The 24807-nt window shown below is 35.0% G+C and overlaps 2 protein-coding genes across 7 annotated transcripts; both read left to right on the top strand.

Moving 5' to 3' along the window:
* Positions 1-299: 299 nt before the first annotated feature.
* LOC311086722 (CD48 antigen-like) lies at positions 300-6013 on the top strand. The gene is made up of 6 exons (XM_084119736.1): positions 300-446; positions 645-838; positions 3088-3175; positions 3658-3966; positions 4222-4476; positions 5209-6013. The coding sequence occupies exons 3-6, from the start codon at positions 3109-3111 to the stop codon at positions 5526-5528; spliced, it is 951 nt and encodes a 316-aa protein (XP_083975862.1). The 5' UTR covers positions 300-446; positions 645-838; positions 3088-3108; the 3' UTR covers positions 5529-6013.
* A 4476-nt stretch (positions 6014-10489) lies between these two features.
* LOC311087132 (uncharacterized protein) lies at positions 10490-24705 on the top strand. Of its 6 annotated transcripts, none has more exons than XM_084120388.1 (7): positions 10624-10788; positions 11599-11763; positions 13630-13975; positions 14496-14541; positions 14716-15327; positions 23312-23443; positions 23697-24631. In XM_084120388.1, exons 3-6 carry the CDS (start codon positions 13640-13642, stop codon positions 23344-23346), a joined length of 1029 nt encoding a protein of 342 aa, XP_083976514.1. In that variant the 5' UTR covers positions 10624-10788; positions 11599-11763; positions 13630-13639; the 3' UTR covers positions 23347-23443; positions 23697-24631. The 6 variants fall into 6 exon arrangements, with proteins under 6 accessions (XP_083976511.1, XP_083976512.1, XP_083976514.1 ...); XM_084120387.1 differs by having other exon boundaries at positions 10647-10788; positions 11652-11763; positions 23697-24705; XM_084120389.1 differs by lacking the exon at positions 11599-11763 and having other exon boundaries at positions 10671-10788; positions 23697-24665.
* The last annotated feature ends 102 nt before the right edge of the window (positions 24706-24807 follow it).

The raw sequence follows: 24807 nt of genomic DNA, 5'->3' as shown, positions 1-24807 counted from the left end.
TGAAGAAATGTATATATCATCAGTAAACATTGATTTTGTGATCATTCACTCAAAAAAAAAAAAAAAAACTCTGATTTTATTTGGTTTAAAAAATCACAACTGAATCCACCCTTCTGATGGGATCAGGATAATCCTGTTTTTTGTTTTTTTGATAGATCCCAAACCAAGTTCAAAGTTTTGAAAAACCCAAAGGGCAGGTTATTTTGGATATCTCTGTTTGCCTCAGCCCTGAACTTTGATCAGTTATTGATTGGACTGTTTGTTTGTGTATATAGTATATAGTGCCACGTTCAACCACTCCATGCACGTAGGCGCGCCCGCCATCTTGCAACGGTCAGCATGTGGTCACTCATAGTAAGAATCAATGATGCCACAACATTGCGAAGCTTCTGGTTGTGAAACCGTCAAGATTTAAATTTCCAAAGAAATGGGATAACCTTTTACTGGTGAGGACTGTTGGTTTGTGTTATTACATGTATTAACTCAATATTACATGTTTTTACTATGGTATTTTTAAAGTTTATACTTTTACTATTGTATTGTGTTAGTTTAGCATAATCATCTGCTGAAGTCTGTAGATATTCATGCATGCATTCAACTACGGTTGTCGACGCTCAGTCAACTTGCTCTCAAAATGTTCACAGGCAGCTCCAATATGGCAGACGGCTTACATATCGCTGCCGATTGAAACGGCCGCTAATGAGGCATCTATGTGTATATGTCTGTGTTTGTGAATGAACTTTGCCTGGATTTGGATTATGATTGTGGACTACCCTGTTAATAAATACTGCGTTTGGATCCTCAACCCGTGTGTTTCGGAGCAGTACATGACACGGGGTAAGTTTTTGACAACTGAACTACAACTACAATTTTCAGCTGAAACTGACTAAACAATTGCTAATTTCTTATGAGTTCTACAATACCCAGAGAAAGCTCTCCATATGGGTCATGGATGTAAAATACTAAATCATCTATTCTCTTTTATTTAAAATTGTTTTGACAATTGAGTTAATTAATAATTCAATAAACAATGACAGACAAAGCAGAATAGCAATAAAAGATTAATCTGAAAGATATATTTATTCTAAGATTTAAATAAGGTAATACATATTCAGTTGCCAGTATTTAGCCGAACTGAAGATGACAACACTGTGAATTCAAATGGAATGATTTCACTCAATTAGCCTATATATGTAGACTACATGTAAGCATGAAATGCCCTTGTGATATACTATGCTGCTGATATGCCAGCAACATAGTTTTATCTAACCTTGGCTGAAAATTGAAATGAAGACATTCTGAACCTGATCTGCAAATATCAACCCAGAGATATTTTACACGACGTTTAACTTTAATACTATCAACAGAAACTTCATCTGAATCATGCACATAGAAAATGTCACTTTTCTTTGGATTTACTGTATATCTTGTGGTAGATTTTTCCCCTACGCACCTGACTTAGGTTGAACCTGGTGTCCTTGACACCTGAAAATATTATACTCAGTTGAGTTACCTCTGAACCTCTGAGTTGACGCCTAAGCCGCAATCTAACCCCGCCTAAGAGTCTCACAAAGAGTCGAACGACGACTCGCCCCCCTATCGAACACTATCACTTGGTAGTAAGGTCTCTAGTGTTTCGCTAAATAACTTGTCTCCCTATCTGACTTGTTGCGCAGCAAAAATCGACAAACAGACTTTAAATGCCCTTTAAATGCTTTAATCACGGCCGGGAGATCTCAGAGCAGTTCTCCAGAGAATGTCCCAAGAAGAAGCAAGGCCGGAGGATCTCAGACAAATTCCATTGAGAATTCCTCCAGCGAACACGAATACAACAGTTTTTATAGAATAAGGGGAATGGCAAAATGACATGAAACATTACTTAATTTCCCCACAATTTGATTGGTTCTTCATAGACAAGCCCTCTAGTTAACTACAAGGTTTCAAGTTTAGACATCTGTGTTTCATTTCCCATATTTGTTATTTTTACACTCACACAAGCAAAGTAAAAGGGGTATGGCAACATTCAAAAACAAAGAACAGAACGTTTTAGTACATTGTGTTTCAAAGTTAGCATGTTAGGCCGAAAAAGAGAAACAAGGTTAGATGTTAGAAACATGGTTAGTTTAATATACAGTTTACTATTTTATCTATTAAAAATCCATCACAATTGCATATTCATTGAGAAGGTTATTGCCACTTCAGCAGGTGTTTTCTTGCCAGAGTTGGGTTGATTATTACCTCTGTTCACTTTTTGTATGTGACCAACTGCATGAGGAATGATATAACATTGTTTACATAGTTTTATTTGTTTGACGTCAGGAGAATGAAAATAATGAGAATATCCTCATTTGGAAAAACAATTTAAATATATAGTTAGTATTGAGTAATTAATTAACTTCATATTAAAGGGTTAGTTCACCCAAAAATGAAAATTCTGTCAGTAATTTCTCACCCTCACGTTGTTCCAACCTCGTTAGACTTTCGTTCATCTTCGGAACACAAATTAAGATATTTTTGATGAAATCTGAGAGCTGGCTCACTCCTTCATAGGCTGCTAATTGATTTCTACCATCCCAGAAAAGTTAGTAAACATCGTCACATATAGTCCAAGTGACTACAGCGGCTCAGCCTTAAGTTTATCAAGCGACAAGAATACTTTTTGTGCGCAAAAAAAAAAAAAAAACTTCTGTTGGGCCTGGCTCATGTGGCATGACGTGACATCTTCATTTAACCCATCCAAGTGAGAGCACAGCACACACATTGGGAGTCTTAATGTAATGTAACATTACCTCTTAATTTTAATGTAAGGCGTGCATGCAGTGATTGCTCAGGTATAACCAATGCTATTCACAACATGCTTGTATATGTGTATTTTTCCCATATCTAGTCTGTTTTCTGTGGCTGGTTTCATAATTTCATGTCTCATCAATATGGAGGAAAAAAAAGTTTCTCAGAGATCAGTGTGAAACTGTGATTTTCCTCGTCTGACTGTTATTAAACGCATGCTTAACTGAGCTGTTTGTGGTGAGAGAGTTATAATGAGGCTACATGAGTGTCAATTCAACATATTCAACTTCCTGTTTTAAGAATACAACTTCAGCCATCTTGATGTTCGTTACAATGGCAGTAGATCGTCTGCTTACATCCTTCATCCTTCTCCTCATCTGTAACACAGGTAATACACTCTATTATTGCATGTGTATAACTAACTGAAATGTCTTGTTTTTAAGTGCTTTATTTATAATGTCGCTTGTGTAAAGCATCATGTTCAGTCTGCTATAGTTCTGCATCTCATGAACAGGATCTGCTCCTGATGAGAAACTAGAGAACTAGAGTGACTCGTCTCTAACATTACTAACGAGTGGACGGGAATCATGTCTGGACTGAAAAACAAATGCAAATCTATTTACAGACATCATGAGAGATTTATTTATTGGAGATAGTATTTTATATCCATGGATTGATTCCCTGTCTCTTGCTCTACAGATCCCACATGTATTTCTGCCTGATAATTTTTTGAAGTCATAGTTTGTTTTCATCATCTGTGCCAAATTGTGCATGCATGTAGTTTTGCATGCAATTTGGTACTTGAACACAGAGCATGAGATGCTTACACTCTGAGATGCTTAACAAAACAGTGTGTTTCTCTCTCCTCAGGGTTCAGTGCTGAGATCTCTGTGTTTGTGAAGACGGGAGATTCTGTTCAACTGGATATACAGACACAAGAAATACCAGAGTTTGATCTTTTATCCTGGACAAATGATAAATCAGAGACTATAGTTAGATATATGCATAAATATAAAAAAGTAAGACTTCACCCTTCATACAAGGACATAGTGGATTTCAATGATAAAACCTTCTCTCTCACACTGAAGAACATGCAGAAGACAGACACTGGACTCTATACAGCAAGAACAACTGGGTCACTCAACAAAGATATTGTTACATACAGAGTATCTGTTAAAGGTGAGTCTCATTTCATTGTGTGATTTAATGAGTTCCTGCTTAAAAGACAATTCGTATATAATATGCACAGATAAATAATGTGGTTAAAGAGGTATTTAAGAGATACATTCATTTAAATATCTTTGTGTTGTCTTTAGATTTTAATGTGTACTTTATCACTACTGTGCAGTAACGGTCTTTATTCAAGCATTTGAACCATTTTACATCACTGGGCTGTGAGTGTGATTCTGATCTTGGAGTAAATGTGTGTTTCAGACGCTGTTGATGCTCCTGTTCTGACTGTAAACTCACACTGGTCCAGCAGTGACTCCTGTACTGTGAACTTCACATGCAGAGCTCATGACCTCATGATAAACTCTAGCTATCAGAACAACAGATGCTCTCCAGAGGAAGTGACATCACAAATCAACACTCTCATCCTGGACTGCAGTGAGGAATCCATCATCTGTAACCATAGCAACACTGTCAGCTGGAAAAAAGACCTAATAAACATTACACAGCTCTGTGGAGGTAAATATCTGCTTCTATTAAAGACGTGTACAGTGAGCATTATCTACTTGTCTTTATTCTCACATATCAAACTGCTTTTGGTTTACAGATAGCATATATTAAATAGATTTAACCAAATATTAATTATTATAAGATAATTGAGTGACTGTAAAGTTTACCATGAATAATAGGCTGATTAATGCTGTTCTTCATCTCTTGGTCTCCAGAGAATGAAAGATGATCAATCCAACATATAGTTCACCATTTGCCAACATTTTGATCAGTATTGTGATTATTTTAGGTGTGAAGAATAATTTGCTGTTATATATAATTTATTTGAAAGAATAAAAAGAGCAGTTTCATATCTATCCTTGTATTGTTCGACTGGTTGAGGTTGATATGGGATTTAGAAAGTACTTAGTAAAAATGAATGCGATACTTTTTTAGAGCGAGTAATTAGTACGGCAATCTAATTACACTGTTGAAGACGTAATTTGTAGCTAGTAATTAATTACTGTTTTAGAGTATCCTACACAACACTGGTGTTCATACATATTGACAACTACAACAACAATTAACTATTCAGTTTATTAACATGTCTGATGATAACAGATGACAGGAAATAATACTTTTATTTCCTTATGAACCTTATTTATTTAATCAAATGTGATTGTGAGTTGATGATGGAGTTAGATGGAGGTGTAAAATGGGTCCAAATCCAAAAGCTGCTGAACTGTGTTTCTCTCTCCTCAGGGTTCAGTGCTGAGATCTCTGTGTTTGTGAAGACGGGAGATTCTGTCCAGCTGGATATACAGACACAAGAACTACCAGAGTTTGATCTTTTATCCTGGACAAATGATAAATCAGAGATTATAGTTAGATATATACACGAATCTAGAACAGTAAAACTTCACTCTTCCTACAAGGACAGAGTGGATTTCAATGATAAAACCTTCTCTCTCACACTGAAGAACATGCAGAAGACAGACACTGGACTCTATACAGCAAGAGCATATGGAGAATCAGAGAACAATATTGTTACATACAGAGTATCTGTTATAGGTGAGACTTAATTCATTGTGTGATGGAACGATAACTTGTTCCTCAAACAACAATCCGGCTGGATACGTCATGGCTGATTCTAAACACAGCAGGATTTATTTTTCTCTTCACATCATTGTAGGTGCATAAGGGTGTATTAGTCAGGACCTCTTTTTTAAGTATGAGATAAGGAACATTTACTAGTCCTACTAAATAAACAGTTTCGTTGGTTTACAATTCAAAAATAATAATTCCTTTGGAACATCACATGACTACAAATGTGTCCCAGCATAAAAGAAAGTAACTTGTAAAAACAAGAGTAATTTCTTTACTTTTTCAGTTTTGAATACAACATGCACATTTAAAACAGCTTGTGACACATTTTCTAATGTTGTTAATAAAATTACTGCTCTGAGGAATCCATCATCTAGCAACCCAGTTAGCAGCAAAAAATAATCATCAAACAGCTCTGTGGAGGTAAATATCTGCTTCTATTAAAGATGGGTGTGTACATTCAGTGAGCATTATACTTGTCTTTATTTTCACAAATCAAACTATTTTTGGTTTATAAATTACAAGAAGCATGTTTTTAAATACTAATACTAATGTTAAATATTATTAGATAATTAAGTGACAGTAAAGTTTACTATAGTCTGATTAATGCTGTTCTTCATCTCTTGGTGTAGCCCGGTGAGCCTAAAGACACTAAATTATTGTTTGACAGTAATATACTTATTTACATTATAATGTCCATGTGTATTTTATTTATTCTGTGCCTTTAGTGTTTTCATGTGTATGTATATAGTTATATGTTTTATATAATATTGCTTAATATTTAATGTCTTATTTACGTACTCGCGTATCACGTATCGAGAAAAGGAGGGGCGTGGCTGAGAGAGGAGAAATGAGAGACGAGACGGAGAAAAAGAAGATTGAGGAGGCTGAATAAAATAATATTTCACACGACGGAGAGGAGGCGAACCAGATAGCGCTAACCAGAGAGTTTCTCTGTTGCATTGCGGGAGAGCGAGACAGCCACTCAGGCGAGCAAAAGCCACGACATCATCGTATCGCGGCCCGCGGGACCCGTCACGTTCTGGAAAACATTAGGCCTGCAACGTAGGATGTGTATGTGAATGAGAGCGTGAATGTGGGCCCAATTAAGTGAGTTTTGTAACTGAATGTAAGTTCCCTTATCGAGTCGGTCCCTCAACATTAATCCATTTTCCATTTTCCATAATCCATTTTCCTCGAAATGCTGAAGCCTGATTTGAATAACTATTTTGCTTGCAAATAGCCAATTACTGAACAAAGCGCACGCGAAACGCACGTTCAAGAAAACAGGGAAAACAGACGCAGACTCCTCGCCCATCTGACATGCCTGGGACTGTCTGTGAACATACAGAAGAGCATGCTTCAGCCGAGCCAGTCGATCACATTCCTGGGCATGGTTCCCTATTTTGTGTGTGATACATGTGTCCCCTGTGATCTTTGTTCAATTTATAACAAAATAAATAAATAAAAATTGGCAGACGCACACGTCACGTCCATTTGTAATGCAAATAAATAAGGCAAGGTGCTTTTAATTTCATGCGTAGCTTATGTGGTTCCCTTTCGAATCGATCTCTCGACACTGTGTCATCGACGAAACCGATCCCCCTCGCAGGCTGGCCGTAGGACTGTTTATTTCAGTGCATGTGGAGAATGCCTGTGTGGTGAAGAGATGAGTCCCAGCGAAGTGATGAGTCCCAGCTTAGGACCCAAGCAATCCGATTGGTTCAAAGTATAGACAAAAAAAAAAGCAAAAAAAAAAAGCATGTTTTATGGGTAATCGCTTTGCCTGGTTACAAATCAAATATCATCGTTTGAGCTACGTTATAACGACCATTAATGTATTTGAATTTCAAATACTAGTATATAACCGAAGCTATAGATTGTGAAATTAAACATTTCTCATTCTTAGTGTTTTTTTAGTTAGCTTAGATAGTAGCATAGCATACAGCGATCCGAAATTATTAGAGAGAACGTTTTTTCACCATCTACGATATTTTTCGATAAAACAAAAAGATGATACATGCTTGTAATAAAAAAAAAATATATATTATATTGATTACATGCAAAGTGAGATATGTCAAGCCTTTATTTGTTATAATTTTTATGATTATGGCTTACAGTTTATGAAACCCACGAAATCAAAATCCCAGAAAATTAGAATATTACATGAAATCACACAGTAATTACACAGTGATACCATGGTCATTGAACCAGGTTTTGGTTCTTTTGGCAGTGTGGGCAGGTGCAAATCCTGCTGGAAAATGAAGTCAGCATGAAGAGCTCTGAAAATGTCCTGGTAGACGGCTGCGTTGACTCTGGATTTAATAAAGCACAGTGGACCAAAGTCCTCTTTTCTGATGAGAGCAACTTTTGCATCTCATTTGGAAACCAAAGTCCCAGAGTCTGGAGGAAGAATGGAGAGGCACACAATCCAAGATGCTTGAAGTCCAGTGTGAAGTTTCCACAGTCTGTGTTGGTTTGGGGAGCCATGTCATCGGCTGGTGTTGGTCCACTGTGCTGTCCAAACGCAGCCGTCTACCAGGACATTTTCAGAGCTCTTCATGCTGACTTCATTTTCCAGCAGGATTTGCACCTGCCCACTGCCAAAAGAACCAAAACCTGGTTCAATGACCATGGTATCACTGTGTAATTACTGTGTGATTTCATGTAATATTCTAATTTTCTGGGATTTTGATTTTGTGGGTTTCATAAGCTGTAAGCCATAATCATCAAAATTATAATAACAAATAAAGGCTTGAAATATCTCACTTTGGATGTAATGAGTCTATATAATTTTATTAGTTTCACCTGTTAAGTTGAATTCTTGAAATAAATCAACTTTTTGATGATATTCTAATTTTATGACCAGCACCTGTATATATATATATATATATATATATATATATATATATATATATATATATATAATGCCTTATTGCTTAATAAGAATTAACAATGTCGCAAAACATACCTAAACAATGCAATTTCTTTCACTTAAACTATATAAATAATCAGGATAAAAATAAAAGATTATTAAATTAATTAAAGTTTGATTAATTACATTAAGAATGGAGAACAGCTTTAGATCAGGCATACTACTGGGGTCCTAAGCTGGGACTCATCTCTTCACCACTCCTGCATCTATATTCAGAGCATCACAGTTGTTTCTAAGTTTGCTTCATAGAGTGCCCGACAGAGGTTCATGCCCACTCAAAGAGTCTGGCATCGTCTCGGGCTTGGACTAATGGCATGTCTATTCAAGACATTTGTTTTGCGACAGGTTGGTCTTCGCAAAACACTTTTGCTATAGGTTTTATAACCTGAAAATTCCCTCTTTCGCACCGCATGTTCTGTCTGTGCAAGAGAAGACGGCTGAGCAGACATTGGATGACTGAGAGTCTTCGTGGCTATGCCCCTCTCTGCCCCATTTCAACTTGGTCATATCCCAATGTGCAGTGCCATTGCTCGCACTAATAGCTACTGCATATGCAAAATTAATGCATTCATAACAGCCTTCTGTGTTATATAGTAGTATTCAGGGGTTCCAGCTGTCTGCCCAGTTATTGTACTTGGCTTTTCCCGTAGATTTATGCTGAATGCTGTAAATATATTTATTTCATACACTCATAACAGCTGGTTTAATGTTGTATGCACCAATACACTTGTTGCTTTATTTTTGTCATTCCCTGCATTTCATTAGTACGCTCAAAAAAATGAACTAGGAAGGTTGTACACTTTACATAATATATTTATATTTAGTTTACTTATAATAATTGTGTTTGTTGACTTGAAATGTTTTTTTCTATTAAGGTCCACGTAATTATGTCTCAACTTAACAGTACAAAATCCTAACGTGTTGTCTAAACACAAACCATTTACGTTAAGTAAAAAAAATTGTACATCCAGAGGGTGGCAGTATAGTGCGACGCCAACTGCCATTTTGCCCTAACTTAATTTGATTGTGTTCAATCTGCTTAATATGTAAAATTTAAGTTTACTTAATCCGTTTGTGTTGGATTACATGAATGATTTGTGTTGCATTAACTGAAACTGGGCAGTGCTTGTTAGTTCCCAGCATGCTTTGCATATGGTTGAATTAAGAGAGAATAAATGTTAAAATTAAGTGTTATTTTATGTTTTTTTGAGAAAATGAGAAAAGGGGAAGACTTGATAGTGTGTAATTGTGTTTAATGTTCAATTACGTTGGAATTATTAGAACCATTTAAAATACAGTGGGTTACCATTGTGGAGACGTGTGGAGCATTTTGTTTGGGTGTGGACTGATTTGGTTACTTTTAACTGCTTTGGTTGAAGGAGCATGTAAATCTTAGCATTTAAGATGCTAATATGTGCTACTGCTAGCAAATAGCTAGCTATAGTCTATTCATTTAATTATGTGTCACTAAAATAAATAATATATGAATGGGTGAATGAAAATAACAAACACATAAGTTGAATGCAAATTAAGTAAATTAGTTGGGCTGACACTATTAAATTAAGTTGTGTCCAACCATAATAAATAAGTTGAATCAACCTTAATAAATTAAGTTGACCCAACGTAAGTACATTAAATTGGAATAACAGAATTGCATAATGCTGAAATAAAGCAAGTTAATCATGTGGAAATCATTTCCATGATTTTTTTATGTTCATTCAAAGAGTTATTTTTTTGAGTGTACAGCATTGCGGGACTTTGTGTAGGACGGCCTTCAAGGCTGTGTCTTGACCTCTGCCAACTAGATGTCTGAGTGTTTCAACTAGGTCGCCTCTATTTCGAGTGCTTGAGCCATTGCCGGGCGAATTCCCACCTGTGAGATTTCATAAGGCTCCAGTAGATTCAAGGAAGCAGGGGATAACCCCAACAAGAAGTGACTTGTTCCCTCCTCTCAGGGAACTGATGTTACATTATGTAACCGGAGACGTTTCCCAGAAATCACGTGATTTATTGAAACGCGAAACTTGTTTCCTCTGTAGCTCTGGACTGGTTCAATGACCATCAGTCTTTAAAGTTAGGTATTAACCTGATATGTTCTATTTAGAGAGATCAAGATAATCAGTATGAACTTTGTAGTTGAGAGGTTGGAGCTTTATAATTATATAAGGCTGTCTGAAATTCTCTTAGAAATGATTTGATCACTCTGTCAAATCAGTGTGTAATTTTTGAACTGTTGCAGTTTTTTTTTGTTTTTTATCCTATTGACTTTCAAGTTTGGATGGATTACAGTCACTGATCAACAGGTGATTTTCATGTATTGTTATCATTATTCATTTTTTAAATTAATAGTTGTATTATTAAGAAGTATTATTATAAGAAGTTTTTCTGTGTTTCTCCTGGATGTTCACATGCAGACACACAAAAACATATATTTTAAAATCAATTATAATAATTGATAATTCTTATTTACTATTTACTACTACAACTATTTTTATTCTTGTTCTTGTTATTGTTTTCATGCTGTTTGTTGAAAGGCCACAAGATGATTTTGTGTGCTACACCTATATTTGATTTTTGGTGTTCTGATAAACCTTTATTTCGTTTAACCGATTTTTCATAATGTCCTTTTTATTTTATTTTTATTTTTATAGATTTACATCATGTTTATCCACATGATATAACCTTGCTTGCTAAAGACACATTCATATGATTTCATCCTTGTAACGTTATATATTTACATCACCGCATAATAATCAACAAAATTTATTATGCAAAGTTTGTCTTTAATGGTCTATTCCATAGGGAATAGAGCTATGAAATATATATATTAGGGTTTCATATTAGGCAGTGGAGTAGGAGCCATTCAATTGCTGGTGTATTTGGCATGAGGGTCGAAGACGAGACGTCACCATTTTGGTGTCCGCATCAAATGAAAATACATTTTTACAAATGTGATTTTATATACATAAAAAAAAACATTAAATGCAAATAAAGTGTCTATACTTTAATGTTTTAAATAACGTTTGTGAAAATAAAATGTCAAAATATGGGTGAAATAATGTTCCAAAGTGTAAAATTGTCATTCAGCGTAATGTTTTTTTTTTTTTTTTAAGTTATGAAATAACCAAGGGACTTTTGTCCACTAATAAAATATGCAATTTATTAGTGGTGCAACAGGAACAAGAAGCCATTCTGAAATCATATTCAATACTGATGGTCATTTGACAGTCTGTGACATCGTCAAAGGTGCCTTGAAGACCGTGTGATGCTGCAGCAAAGTGAGTTTATTGCTCCTAAATATTTGACAATTTCACCTTTTCGTGGTATGTCATAATCTAAGTTACAAAAACACGTCATATAGTGAAATGCCAAAAACATAGCCAGTTGATAGCCTGCAATATAAGATGAAGTAGAGGTTTCGTCATTCAGAGTAATGTTTTTGTTATTCAGTGTAATGCAAATTCACTGTTACACCACAGTGTCATCCATTATAGTGAAGAGTGTTTCATTATACTGGGAGTGAGGTTTACACGCACTGCTTTAACTGGCCTACGTCCTTTACACTCACCCCCCTAAACATGACTCCCATCCAGGTCACGGTACCATATGTAACCGCCACCGGTGGTTCGCGACGCCAGGAGTGAATATAGATATAGAAGCAATAATTACAATAAAGATTAAATAATATTATTAGAAAGTCAAAAGAAACCTACATCTCCCATGCAGTTACAATACAAAAGGGAAGAGGAAGAGACATAACAGGAAGTTATGTTGATTTGTGACATCACAACATTTAAAAGGAAAGCACTGATTTTGATCAGGCAGCTACATCAGGTATATGTAAATTAACAATTGTTTAACAATTATACGTGATGCATACTGTATATTTAACCGTGTAATTTCTATATCTGTTACACTATGCACTGTAAAAAGCCAAAAAGTGGAAAAAGTAAACGCAGACGCTTGGGCAGCACTCTTAACAAGGAAATGAAAAGGTATTGAGGATTGCAATTGTCAGAAATAATAACGTACCACAATTTCTTAACAGAGAGTCCCCCTCATTATGTTGCAAGTGCAAGAGAGGCAATTGAGGGGACTCTTCACCCAAAATACCCATCCTGATAATGTAATTTATGTTGTCAAACACATTATTCATAATTTTTGTGGCCGAGCAAGTCGGAAACAAGTGACAAGCTGTGCAAGCATGGCAGCATCAGAACCGAAGAATAAAATGCTTATTATATTTCAACATCTGCTGCCATCATTCATTCAGGAATATTATTAAAACCAATTTAATGATACAGACTAATACTAAAAACATTGCAATAATCTGAACATTCTCTCCCTTTTTGGCAAAACCTCATTCAGAGTAAGAAACCATGGTCATTCAGCATAGCAGATATATTTATGTAAAAAATGTTTAATATTCTTATTCTGACATTATTAAATATTGATATTAAAATATATAAAAAAAATAAGTGATCATACTAAATTTTATTTTATTTGAAAAGATTTTCACTTCCTAACAAAATCTTCTTGCTGACAAATGCGTAAAATCTTGATGTAAAAAAAAATCTATTGGTGTAAAGGATAGTGGCAAAGTATAAAGTAAATATAAAGTATAAAGATTTTTAAAATATTACAATGAATTAGTATTTGGGGGCTGCACTGTGATCCTTAAAATGAGTCTTTTAATTTGCAGTCTTGATTTAAATAAAAATTATTGTACGTATTTAAACTATTGTTACACTGAATAACATTTTAGTGGGTGTCTTTTGTAAATCATGATAAAAACTGTATGATAGTCTCTCTCTTTTTTTGGCTCAGAAAAATATAAAATTAAACAGGACATTCTAATGTATGGTGGGGGGAAACAAAATTTAAAGCTGTATTATACTTTTTGATGCTTGAAAACCCCTTTTCAACTTCGAGCCTTGTACTGCCATGTACTTACACGAACAGTATTTAAAACGTATATTTTTTATTTTAAACCAGGGAAGCATAATTTGTTTGTGGATATGTTTATATATTTTGTATCTAATACCATGAAAGTCAAAATGTTCAAATACTGTTTGGGGCCACTATAACTTGTCTGGGGTTTATATGATCCACCACACCTGGTTAATGTTTATTTTGTTTTACAGTCATATAATTATGGATCAAGAAACAGATGATAATGTCATGGACACCTCTCCAGATTCATATAGAGATTCTGATTGTGTCAATCCTTCAGTCACACATCAATATACAGATGACATCATGGACAATCCTCGGGTAACAAATCAAGAACCAGATGATGTCTTGGAGAATCCTCCAATTAAACATGATGAAAAACACACAGAAACTCTACACAAAGACAGTGATGACCCAGTTATGCCAGACTCAACCACTAAAGTAGAATTTCATATACAACCAACTTCAGTTCCTTTCACATCACCTGATCAAGATCCTGAAGTAAAGACCTCATATAAAGCACATGAAGACTATAAGGTAAAAGTGATAACACTCTTAAAATATGTTCCAAAAGGTGGTTTCTCAGTAATGCCATAGAAGAACCATTTTTGGATACCCCCTCCAAAAAAAATCTCAGTGAACAATTTTCTAATTTTTCTTAGTGCGATTTTAAGAGTAAAACATTTTTAGCAATGAATGAATTTTGTGCAATGGAAAGATTACATGGATGTTAAAGGTTCTTCATGGAACCAGATGCCAATAAAGACACTTTATTTTTAAGAATGAAGAGTGTAATTTGAAATGTCTTTATTCTCAATGTTCTTGCTGCACTTTACATATAAGTCCAAATATATTTTCTATGAATCTTCCTTCTAATTCACAAGTTTGGCTATTTCACCTCTACAGAAGTAGAATAAACATGCAAGTGTGACGTTCAGATGTCCTCATACTTTTGGCCACATGGCATTATGTATACAAATGTTTACTCATTTGACCATGCATTGACCTTTAAAAGTCCTGGTTATAAGAAACAGATCATTTGTTGTTCTCTCTCCAGGATAATGTGAAGCCAGTAGAAGAAGGGAGTAACCTGGAACCTGATGGTAATACAAACACAAGTATAGTACATGTGTGCTCAGGCTTTAATGATTCATCTCACAGCAATAAGGATAAGAAATGCGCCTATATTAGCAAAAAGCAGCATTACATTATCTTATATTGTGGTGTTATTCTTATATTATCTGAATCTGAGAACAGTTCTGTGTTGTTTGCTTTAGATCACGGTGATCCTGATTTGACTTTTGCATTATTTGGAAGCTCTGAGGCCGTCCAGTTCGGATGTGACAACATTCTACTTGGAGAGAAACAACCCTGTCTTAAAAACACAGAATTCCCCGTGATCATTTCAATACAGAGGAAGATATCAGAGCATCATGTCTCTGTGATCAACATGATTGGCTCACATGAGACTGATCTCGAACCTCTCGATAATGTTATTGGTCATCTAGTGAACGAAAGTGAAATCCATGCCTTCATCTTTGTTGTGCGACTTGAACAGTTGACAGATGAGGGTAAGATGGGCATTGAATGGCTACAGAGAATATTTGGTGACAAAGTTCTTTCATCTGTGATTATTCTCTTCACCTATGAGCAAGAGGAAGAGTGTGACACTATTATAGATGACTTAAAGAACAACTCTGTTCTGGAGCAGCTGCTAGATAAATGTGGAGGAAGATATCACAGCTGCAGCAAGAACATGAACAACCAATCAGAGATGAGAGAACTGATTGACAGGATTAAACAGCTGTTCACTGACAATAATCAGCAGTTCTACACCAGAGAGATCCACAAACCTTCAGAAGACCTGCAAAACAGTGAATGTCAAAGTGGTAACATAGATCCTAGATTTTTGTCTTACATTTGCCACAACTCCATTTTAACATTTTCATTCAAGATTCCATATTGATACTGCAATATATTTAATTCATGTGGAAGTTGTTAGTAGAATTATGTCTCTAATAAAGGGTGTAATACTAATGTTGTCCACCAGAGGAAGTGTAGATTAAAATCTATTTAACTGGTTCAAAAGATTGACTTGCAGTAGTAATAAAATCGTATGGATCAGTGATCTCCAAAATACTTGTTATTAAATAATACCTTAATTTTAATGTATCCTAATGATACTGAAAATATAAAAATAAATGTATATAAAAAGCCTTTATTTAATTATGGCTTAGGCAATTAAAAACAGTTTTCAAATAACCACACATCAACACCTTGCGGCTGATGAGCCTTCATCAGTGTGTATATTGAAGATATTGAAAATATATTTGTCAAATTGCTAGACATGACTGGATGTATTGCTGTCCACATTTGTTAATGAATCGAATTAGCCTACTTGAAAGAATCCGCTCTTAAAAGGTTAGTTCACCCAAAAATGAAAATTATCCCATGATTTAATCACTCTCAAACCATCCTAGGTGTATATGACTTTCTTCTTTCAGCCAAAAACAATCGGAGATATATTAAAAAATATCCTGGCTTTTCCAAGCTTTATAATGGGAGTTAATGGTATGGAATTATTATTGTGCCAATAAAAATGAATGTAACTTTTCAAGAAACTAATGAAAATATAAATTGAAACTAAATAAATTATCTCTGAAACTGAAAAAGAATAAATCGCAGGCAAATTTTTTGCCTTTGTTTTTAATACACTGCATGTTTTGCTAACTATTTCTCATATTTCAATCACTGATCTGAACTTACAAATGCGCTTCCAGAGTTTTCATTTACGCTTCTGAAGTTTTCGTTTACGCTCCCTGAGTTTTCGTTCGCCGTTCTGACACATTTCTCTCGTGGGGGCGGGGCTAGTAGCAGTGTGTTCTCATTGGTTACTGAGTTTTTCATTGACAGCTTCGTGACCTGGAAGTGAAGACGTCAGTGGTGTGTTTATGTGTGGATGTGAGCGTCTGTAATCCCAGCTTTCTATTTCATTTTAGTGATATTAAGTTATGTTTGTTTTTTAATTTTATCTGTATTTACATGCTGCTACTACTTAGTTGGCAGAAGCTTTTAGGAGCACAAGAGATCTATTCAGTCTATTCAGGTGTAATTAAAGTACTGTATACTTAAAATATTGTAGTGTCCCATGTTTTCAGAGAATATTTGTTTATTCCTGATGATTATTTTGCATGTTAGGCTCTGATTAGGTTCAGCTGTTACAATTTAAAGAGAATACTAGCAAACGTGTGCGATATATTCAGCCGTCAAGAAAGTCAAACTTCATCCAAGTAATCAAGGTTGGCAACCATGGTCATCACACTACTCATTGTTAGCATGATATAGCCTACGTTTACACCATCAAAATTAATGATCACTTAAATAAGAGGAATTTAAACAAAATGAAAATTACAGTCGTGGCCTGCTGTCAGATACAGACCTCAAAGGGCATTGCATTACATGAATGCTCTTGTTGCCATTTTTTTTATTGATAATTGTATTTAGTTATTTCATTTAATTAACACTATCTGCTAACATTTAAAATTGTAAATATATTTTAACAATCATCAACCATTTCAATCGTGACTTATACAACCAGTTAAATTAATGTAATTGAAAATATGAATTCAAATAAATGTACATTCTTTATTGTCACTAAAGCATATACACAAGTATCAGAGTGAAAGTCTTGGATGCAATTATGTTGTGACAGGAAAGACCAGAATCCACAAAACATTAACTGCATAATATACATGTAATGCACAGTATTCTCATGATATACATTACTATACAAAATGCACAATTACAAATACATTTTAAAAATTCATATACATTTTAAATGTTGCAATGATTCTTTGAGCAGTTCCTGTTGCAGTACAAGTAACACAGCAGTGACTGGACACAAGCAGTACAAGGACAGTCCACCCAAAACATGAGAATTCTCTCATCATTTACTCACCTTCATGCCATCCCAGATGTATATGACTTTCTTCTTGACATAAACATAGACAAAGATATTTAAGGAAATAATCCATCTCTGTGAGTCCATAATACAAGTGGATTGTAACTCATGTACGTAAGACAGTTGGTCAGAAGTGATTTTTAATAGTTAAAACAGTTTACATTATTAGTATTTTTCTTATCTAGCCTATTGTTTGACTTCAGAAGGCAGTGATTCATCCACTGAGGTCGCATGGATTACCGTCACGCTCACTGTGTGTGGTTTTTAAAGCGTCTTTAGGACTCGCAGAGATGGATTACTTTCCTTACAATCTTAATTTGTGTTTATCTGTAGAAAGAAAGTAAAATGCATCTGGGACAGCATGAGGGTGAGTAAAATAAGAGAGAATTGTATTTTTGGGTGAACTATCCCCTCAACATTCATATGCTGCTGGTATGCTAATCCAAGATCAGCATAGATTAATAAGAATAAAGTGAAACCTCTTGTGTACTTGTGAACTGTGTTTGTTTTAATCTAGAGGAAATTGAAATATTTGCTAGTTTATATTAAAATAAATCAGGGGTCTGAAGATCAAGATCCCAGTCATTCAAAGGTGATGTTTCTGAACAGAGTAAGATTATTGTCTGATAGGGACAGTGGATCTCTGGTACTATCACTCTATCCTCTATGACAGCATCAGAATTTTGTTTATGGAAATGTTGCTCCACTCCCTGGAAAATGAGAGAGGAAATGTATTATAATCTAACAATACAAACTGCTTTGAACTCCCCATACAGTAACACGTTGCAGACTTAAAATATTTATTATATTTATATTTAAGGGATTTTACAGTACTAAATATTTACCTCGGAGTCAAGCAGCATTTATCATCTGTAATACTGTTGTGTAACCAGTAGATGGCTGTATTGCCCTATATATAAACATATGGATGTGTATTCTCTAGTTGCTAGATGTTTTCAGTCATAATTACTTGCATGTATTAAAGGTAGTGTAGGTAGGATTGTTATAAAAAACTTTTTTCCAAATTTGTTTAAACTTTTTATATATATTATCAATGCATAAATGTAAGTACTCTGATAAAAAGAGTATAAAAATCGAGTGACTCTAGACCGTTTAATCTGTATTAAACACAGCTCATTATTTCCATTCGGGGACGAAACAAAGGATTGGCTTAGGCGACTGTCACTCTCTCGCAACCATGGCAACCACCCTTTTGCCACACAGGATCTGCCAATATGCGCGCGCACCCGTTTGATTTGAGGAATTCAAGAGGCACGTACGGAACCTAGGAATAGCAAAACAATGGCAGAGAAAGAGCAATCAAAAAGTCACATTACCGGCATATGCAGTTAGCAAAGGCAAACAAGGCAAAAAAGGAAGACAGTACTAGAAAAGGTAATGAACAAAAAGTCTTAATAAAACGCGTGTCAATATCCTCGGACCCTAGTTGCACGACCACCTCTGCTTCGCCCTCGACCCCGGACCTGTCCTCGAGCTGACGATGCGGTACTTGTCTCTGGAGTGTAGTCCTCATCAGAGTCAACAATGCTTTCATCATGGAAACTCTTACATGCAGAACACCATGTTATGAATCTTACACGAAATTCATCTTCATCACAGTGTAAATGATGGTAATGGAAAAACGTGTATCATGCAACCTGTTTTTATCTTTGCCTTATAGATAACTAGCTCGTTAGCGAATCAAAAAAAAATATATTTTAAACTTTACCAATATCAATATGCTAGCTTGATAGTGAGTACTAAAATACATCTTATTTGTTTATCTTCATAATGATAAAGTTAGATTTTTTTTATTACATGTGATTCTGTCATGATGTCACTACATGCACTGCGCTCCTTCCTCTCCGCTCGTCTCAGGTAAATAATGCGTCTTCAGCTCAGCGGTCGGCGTCGCGCGTTCATGTGTTTTGGGGGCGTGGCTTTGGAAGGAGCCCAGAAGGGAGGGGGTGGAGTGAATGGAAATAATGAGCTGTCTTTAAAACAGTTGTGAGAGGTCTACAGACACTCGATTTTTATACTTTCTTTTTCAGAGTACTTACATTTTAATTATGTTTTGATATATAGATAAAGTTTAAACAAATTTGGAAAAGAAGTTTTTTATAAAAATCCTACCTACAATACCTTTAAGTTTTTAATTTGGACATATATTTATTATTAAAGACTATTAAAGATTTAACATTTGTCAAAGAAATGTTCATTTGAAGTGCACTTTTTTCATTATTATTAGTCAAATATGGACACAGAAAAAGCTATTTGTTACTCATACTAGATACATATAATAGCTTTATCAGTCATCTTTATCACACAAAAGTAATCAGAATAAATATTGCAACCAGGGCGATACTTCAAAATAATTGAGTGTTTACATATTACGAACAGAGACATGGTCTGTGGTCAAGTCGTGTCTCTCCTCTTTCAAAAACTTTGCATCGCAAATTAATCAGCAATTGAGAAATTCAGGTTTAAATAGCTTTATTGGCATGGTAAAAAGGCTTTACATTGCCGAAATTGAATCAGGCAGTGATTGACAGCACTCTGGTCCTATGGCATCAGTCATTGACTGATACAGTACAGATACAGTACTCTAGCTCAATGTTGTTTGGGGTGGCTGTGGGGAAATATGATCTAATCGAAGCAAATATGATCTAATTGAAGACTGTAACCGAATGAAGATAAACAAGTCATGTAATGATTGGGCTAACAGTTAAATCAAGACAACACAGCTCAGCTGTATAATGTTATGGGCTCTCACTGAGCTCTAAAATGCCTCTCCACCTGAAAAAGGCCAGTACTGTATTATAAATAGTATTAGTATAGTATTAAAAACAAAACAAAAATCAGACTTACCACGAGTAGGCTAACGTTATCCAGTATCCTCCTGATATAGCGACGATGACTAATGATAAATATCATTCGTCTGTACTATTCCTTCTATAAGAGATCATCTCAACAATATAGTGTAGCAGCAAATAAATACAGATATAAACTTAATATCACTAAAATGAAATAGAAAGCTGCGATTACAGACGCTCACATCCACACATAAACACTGACGTCTTCACTTCCAGGTCACGAAGCGATCAATCAAAAGCTCAGTAACCAATGAGAACACACTGCTACTAGCCCCGCCCCCACGAGAGAAATGTGTCAGAATGGCAAACGAAAACTCTGGGAACGTAAACGAAAACTTCAGAAGCGTAAATGAAAACTCTGGAAGCGCATTTGTAAGTTCAGATCAGCGATTGAAATATGAGAAATAGTTAGCAAAACATGCAGTGTATTAAAAACGAAGTAAAAAAAATTGCCTGCGATTTATTCTTTTTCAGTTTTAGAGATAATTTATTTAGTTTCAATTTATATTTTCATTAGTTTCTTGAAAAGCTACGTTCATTTTTATTGGCACAAGAATAGCTCCATACGTATCGCGGGACCATACGAGATACGAATTCGCGTTCTGGAATTCCCAAAACATTAAGCCTGCAACGAATGTGAATGAGAGCGTGAATGTGGGCCCACTTAAGTGAGTTTTGTAACTGAATGTAAGTTACTGAGCCGTTGGGTTTATTGGAAGTTTTATTTCAGGGTGTTTAACACTTTAATTTAATTTGATGTTTTATTTTATTTCAAAAGAGTGTATTTTCACATTTTAGTACTTTTCACATTGCTTTACTTAATTCATTGGGTTATTTAAATATATAAAAAGGCTCATATGACAAGTATTGGATTCCTTAGTCTTTATTGCTGCTGAAGGTAATGGCAAATAAATGTAATTATAGGTAATCATAACTGAAACAAATACTTGTACAAAATACAAATACCCGGGCTCTGTAGCCTAGGCTATGTAATAATTTCGAGTTTTTATATGCTCGTTTTTTTTTTCTTATGTGGCGGGAATGGGCATCCATAACACCGTCTCCTTCCACTACAAATAATGGCTAGTGCGGTGGCTGGGATATAATGAAAAAATTACGTTTCAGTCGGCTAACATCGGTTAATGGAAACGTTGTCGTTTCGCAATAGTTTTTTTATCGACGTTTAGAAAATATCGCAAAAGTTTTGCGCAAACAGTAGGCTAGCCTATAGATATTTAGCCGCGTTTCCATTACCCTTCAAATTGCGCAAATTAAAAATTGCGAATTGAAAATAGGCTACGCCCAATGGAAACACGTCAATTTCGTAAAAACTCCCATTTATGAACGTCCCTGTACGTTCGTAAATAAAAATGAAAATGTTAACAAAAGGCTAATTAGCATTACAATTTGAACATTAAAATAACGAGCCAGCTAATAATAGACTATGACGGAATTTGTACGACCCTGTCCGTCAAAATGACAAAAAAGAGAAGTCTAACACGACCTCTGAACGGGGGGATAACCCCAACATGAAGTGTCCCTCCTCTCAGGTAACAGGTTAGGCTATATGTAACAGGAGACGTTTCTCAGAAATCACGTGATTTATTTGAACAAACCTGTTTCCTCTGTAGGTCACACTTTCATTTTTAGTTATTCTGGACAGGTTCAATGACCATCAGTCTAAGTTAACCAGATATATTCTAAGATTTAGTAAGATTAAGATTCTCTTAGGAAGGATTTGGTCACCCTCTGACCAAGGTATAGGCAGTGTGTAATTTTTTAATTGTTTCAGTTTTTTAAAACAAATCCAACTGACTTTCAAGTTTGGATGGATTCCAGTCACTGATCAACAGGTGATTTTCATTTATTGTTATTATTATTCTTTTTATTATTATTATTAATAGTTGTATTATTAAGGAGAATTACATTAAAATTAGTTCTTTTAAAATCAGTTACAATAATTGATTATTCTTATTTGCTCCTTTCAACTACTGTATATTTTATTCTTATTATTGTTATTATATATAACATATACATCAAATTTAAAATGCACAACATTTAAAATACCAAAATACACATCCTGATAATGTAATTTATATTGGCAAACATACTATTCATAATAAAGCTGCAAGCAGTAATGTTTTGTGGCCGAGCAAGTCGGAAACAAAGTGACAAGCTATGCAAGCATGGCAGACAGCATCAGAATCAGAAATGTCTATTATATTTCAACATCTGCTTCTGCCATCATTTATTCAGGAATACTAATAAAAATAATTTAATGATACAGACTTATATTAAAAACATTGAAATAATCGGAACATTCTCTCCCTTTTTGGCAAAACATCATTCAGAGTAACAAACCATGGTCATTCAGCATAACAGATATATTTATCTAAAAATAAAAAATATTCCTATTCTGACCTATGCTTGATCATACTAAATTGTATTATGTTTTTAATTATTTTTTACTTACTTACAAAATATTCTTGCTGACAAATGGGTAAAACCTATTGGTGTGAAGGATAGTGGCAAAGTATAAAGATTTTTAAAAATATTACAATTAATTATTATTTGGGGGCTGCACTGTGATCCTTAAAATTAGTCTTTTAATTTGCAATCTTGTTTTAAATAGAAAATATTATATGGTATATAAACTATTGTTACACTGAATGTAAATCATAGTAAAAATGTGTGATAGTCTCTTTTTTTATAAGAAAAATAAATTAAACAGGACATTCTAACGTATGGGGGAAAACAAAATTTAAAGCTGTATAATGTATTACACTTTTATTTATTTTTTGATGCTTGAAAACCTTTTCATTTTCGACCCATGTACTGCCATGTACTTATACAAACACCATTTAAAACTATATTTTTATTTCAAAGCTGTTTTAAAGGGAAGCATAATTTGTTTGGATACGTTTACATATTTTGCATCTAATACCATGAAAGTCAAAATATTCAAATACTGTTTGGGGTGACTGTAACTTGTCTGGGGTTTAACCACCACACCTGGTTGATGTTTATTTTGTTTTACAGTCATATACTGTAATTATGGATCAAGAAACAGATGATAATGCCATGGACACCTCTCCAGATTCATCTAGAGATTCAGATTGTTTCAATTCAGTCACACATCAATATACAGATGACATCATGGACAATCCTCAGGTAACAAATCAAGAACCAGAAGATGTCTTGGAGAATCCTTCAATTAAACATGATGAACAATTAATTTTCCTTTTAAATTGGTTTGGCTATTTCACCTCTACAGAAGTAGAATACACATACAAGTGTGATGTTCAGATGTCCTCATACTTTTGGCCACATGGCATTATGTCTTCAAATGTTTACTCATGCACAATTATACAACTTTTAAAAGCCATGGTTATAAGAAACAGATCATTTGTTGTTCTCTCTCCAGGATAATGTGAAGCCAGTAGAAGAAGGGAGTAACCTGGAACCTGATGGTAATACAAACACAAGTATAGTACATGTGTGCTCAGGCTTTAATGATTCATCTCACAGCAATAAGGGTAAGACATATGCCTATATTAGCAAAAACACAGAATTCCCCGTGATCATTCCAATACAGAGGAAGATATCAGAACATCATGTCTCTGTGATCAACATGATTGGCTCACATGAGACTGATCTCGAACCTCTCGATAATGTTATTGGTCATCTAGTGCATTGGTTCCCAACCTGGGGTCCGGCTTTGAGGTGAAGGATACGAAATATACAATTTCGTTATTTCAAATGTAGGCGCGTTGCGCGTGGCAAGCGCGCTCATAATGTAAGAGACGCCGGCGCGACCACGACAGTGCCCAACATCAAATGGCAAACATAATGCAAGCGGATCGAAACTGCTCGTTATTGTGTGGTTGACGGACGTTTATCAGTTTGGACCAGTGCAGCGCGAGCCGATCTTGATCATGCGACGCTGTTACTACACAGCGCTGATAAGAGATCCAGTAAAGAAAGCATTTGAATTTGCCACAGAAGTAATAACATCGCTGCGAGATCTAGAGAGAAACATTCACATTTCTCCGTTATTAACGGATCAAACAGCGCGTGGAAACCAGGAAGAAACATTGTGCCGTGAATGAACTATCCAGTGTCCACAGATCAGCAACATTCACCATGGATTTACTGTAGTAACACTAACTGCAACCATGAAAGTTTGGCAGGAATAGTAGGCTATAATGCCTTCAAGTAACATTACGTTGGTTTTATTTTGACATTATGAATACAATTGCTGCCCTCAAATGTTAATCTGAAATAAAATAAACCTTGGTTTATAACTACTACAATATTACATTTCATTTTTTCCAAGAAGCTGTTTTGTTTTATATGCTCATAAGAAGAATCAATTATAGCTCCAGAATTACTCAAAGTAAAAAATATCACACTTTATTATGTTAGTTTTAATATAAAAAAAAGAAATCAAGGAACCGTGAAACAAGTACCGTGAAACAAGTGTATCGTATCGAACCGAACCGTGAATTTTGTGAACCGTTACACCCCTTGCAAAC

Source organism: Abramis brama (assembly GCF_963993115.1).
Source record: "Abramis brama genome assembly, chromosome: 7".
Lineage (NCBI taxonomy): Eukaryota > Metazoa > Chordata > Actinopteri > Cypriniformes > Leuciscidae > Abramis > Abramis brama.
This window is presented reverse-complemented; position numbering and strand designations above follow the sequence as displayed.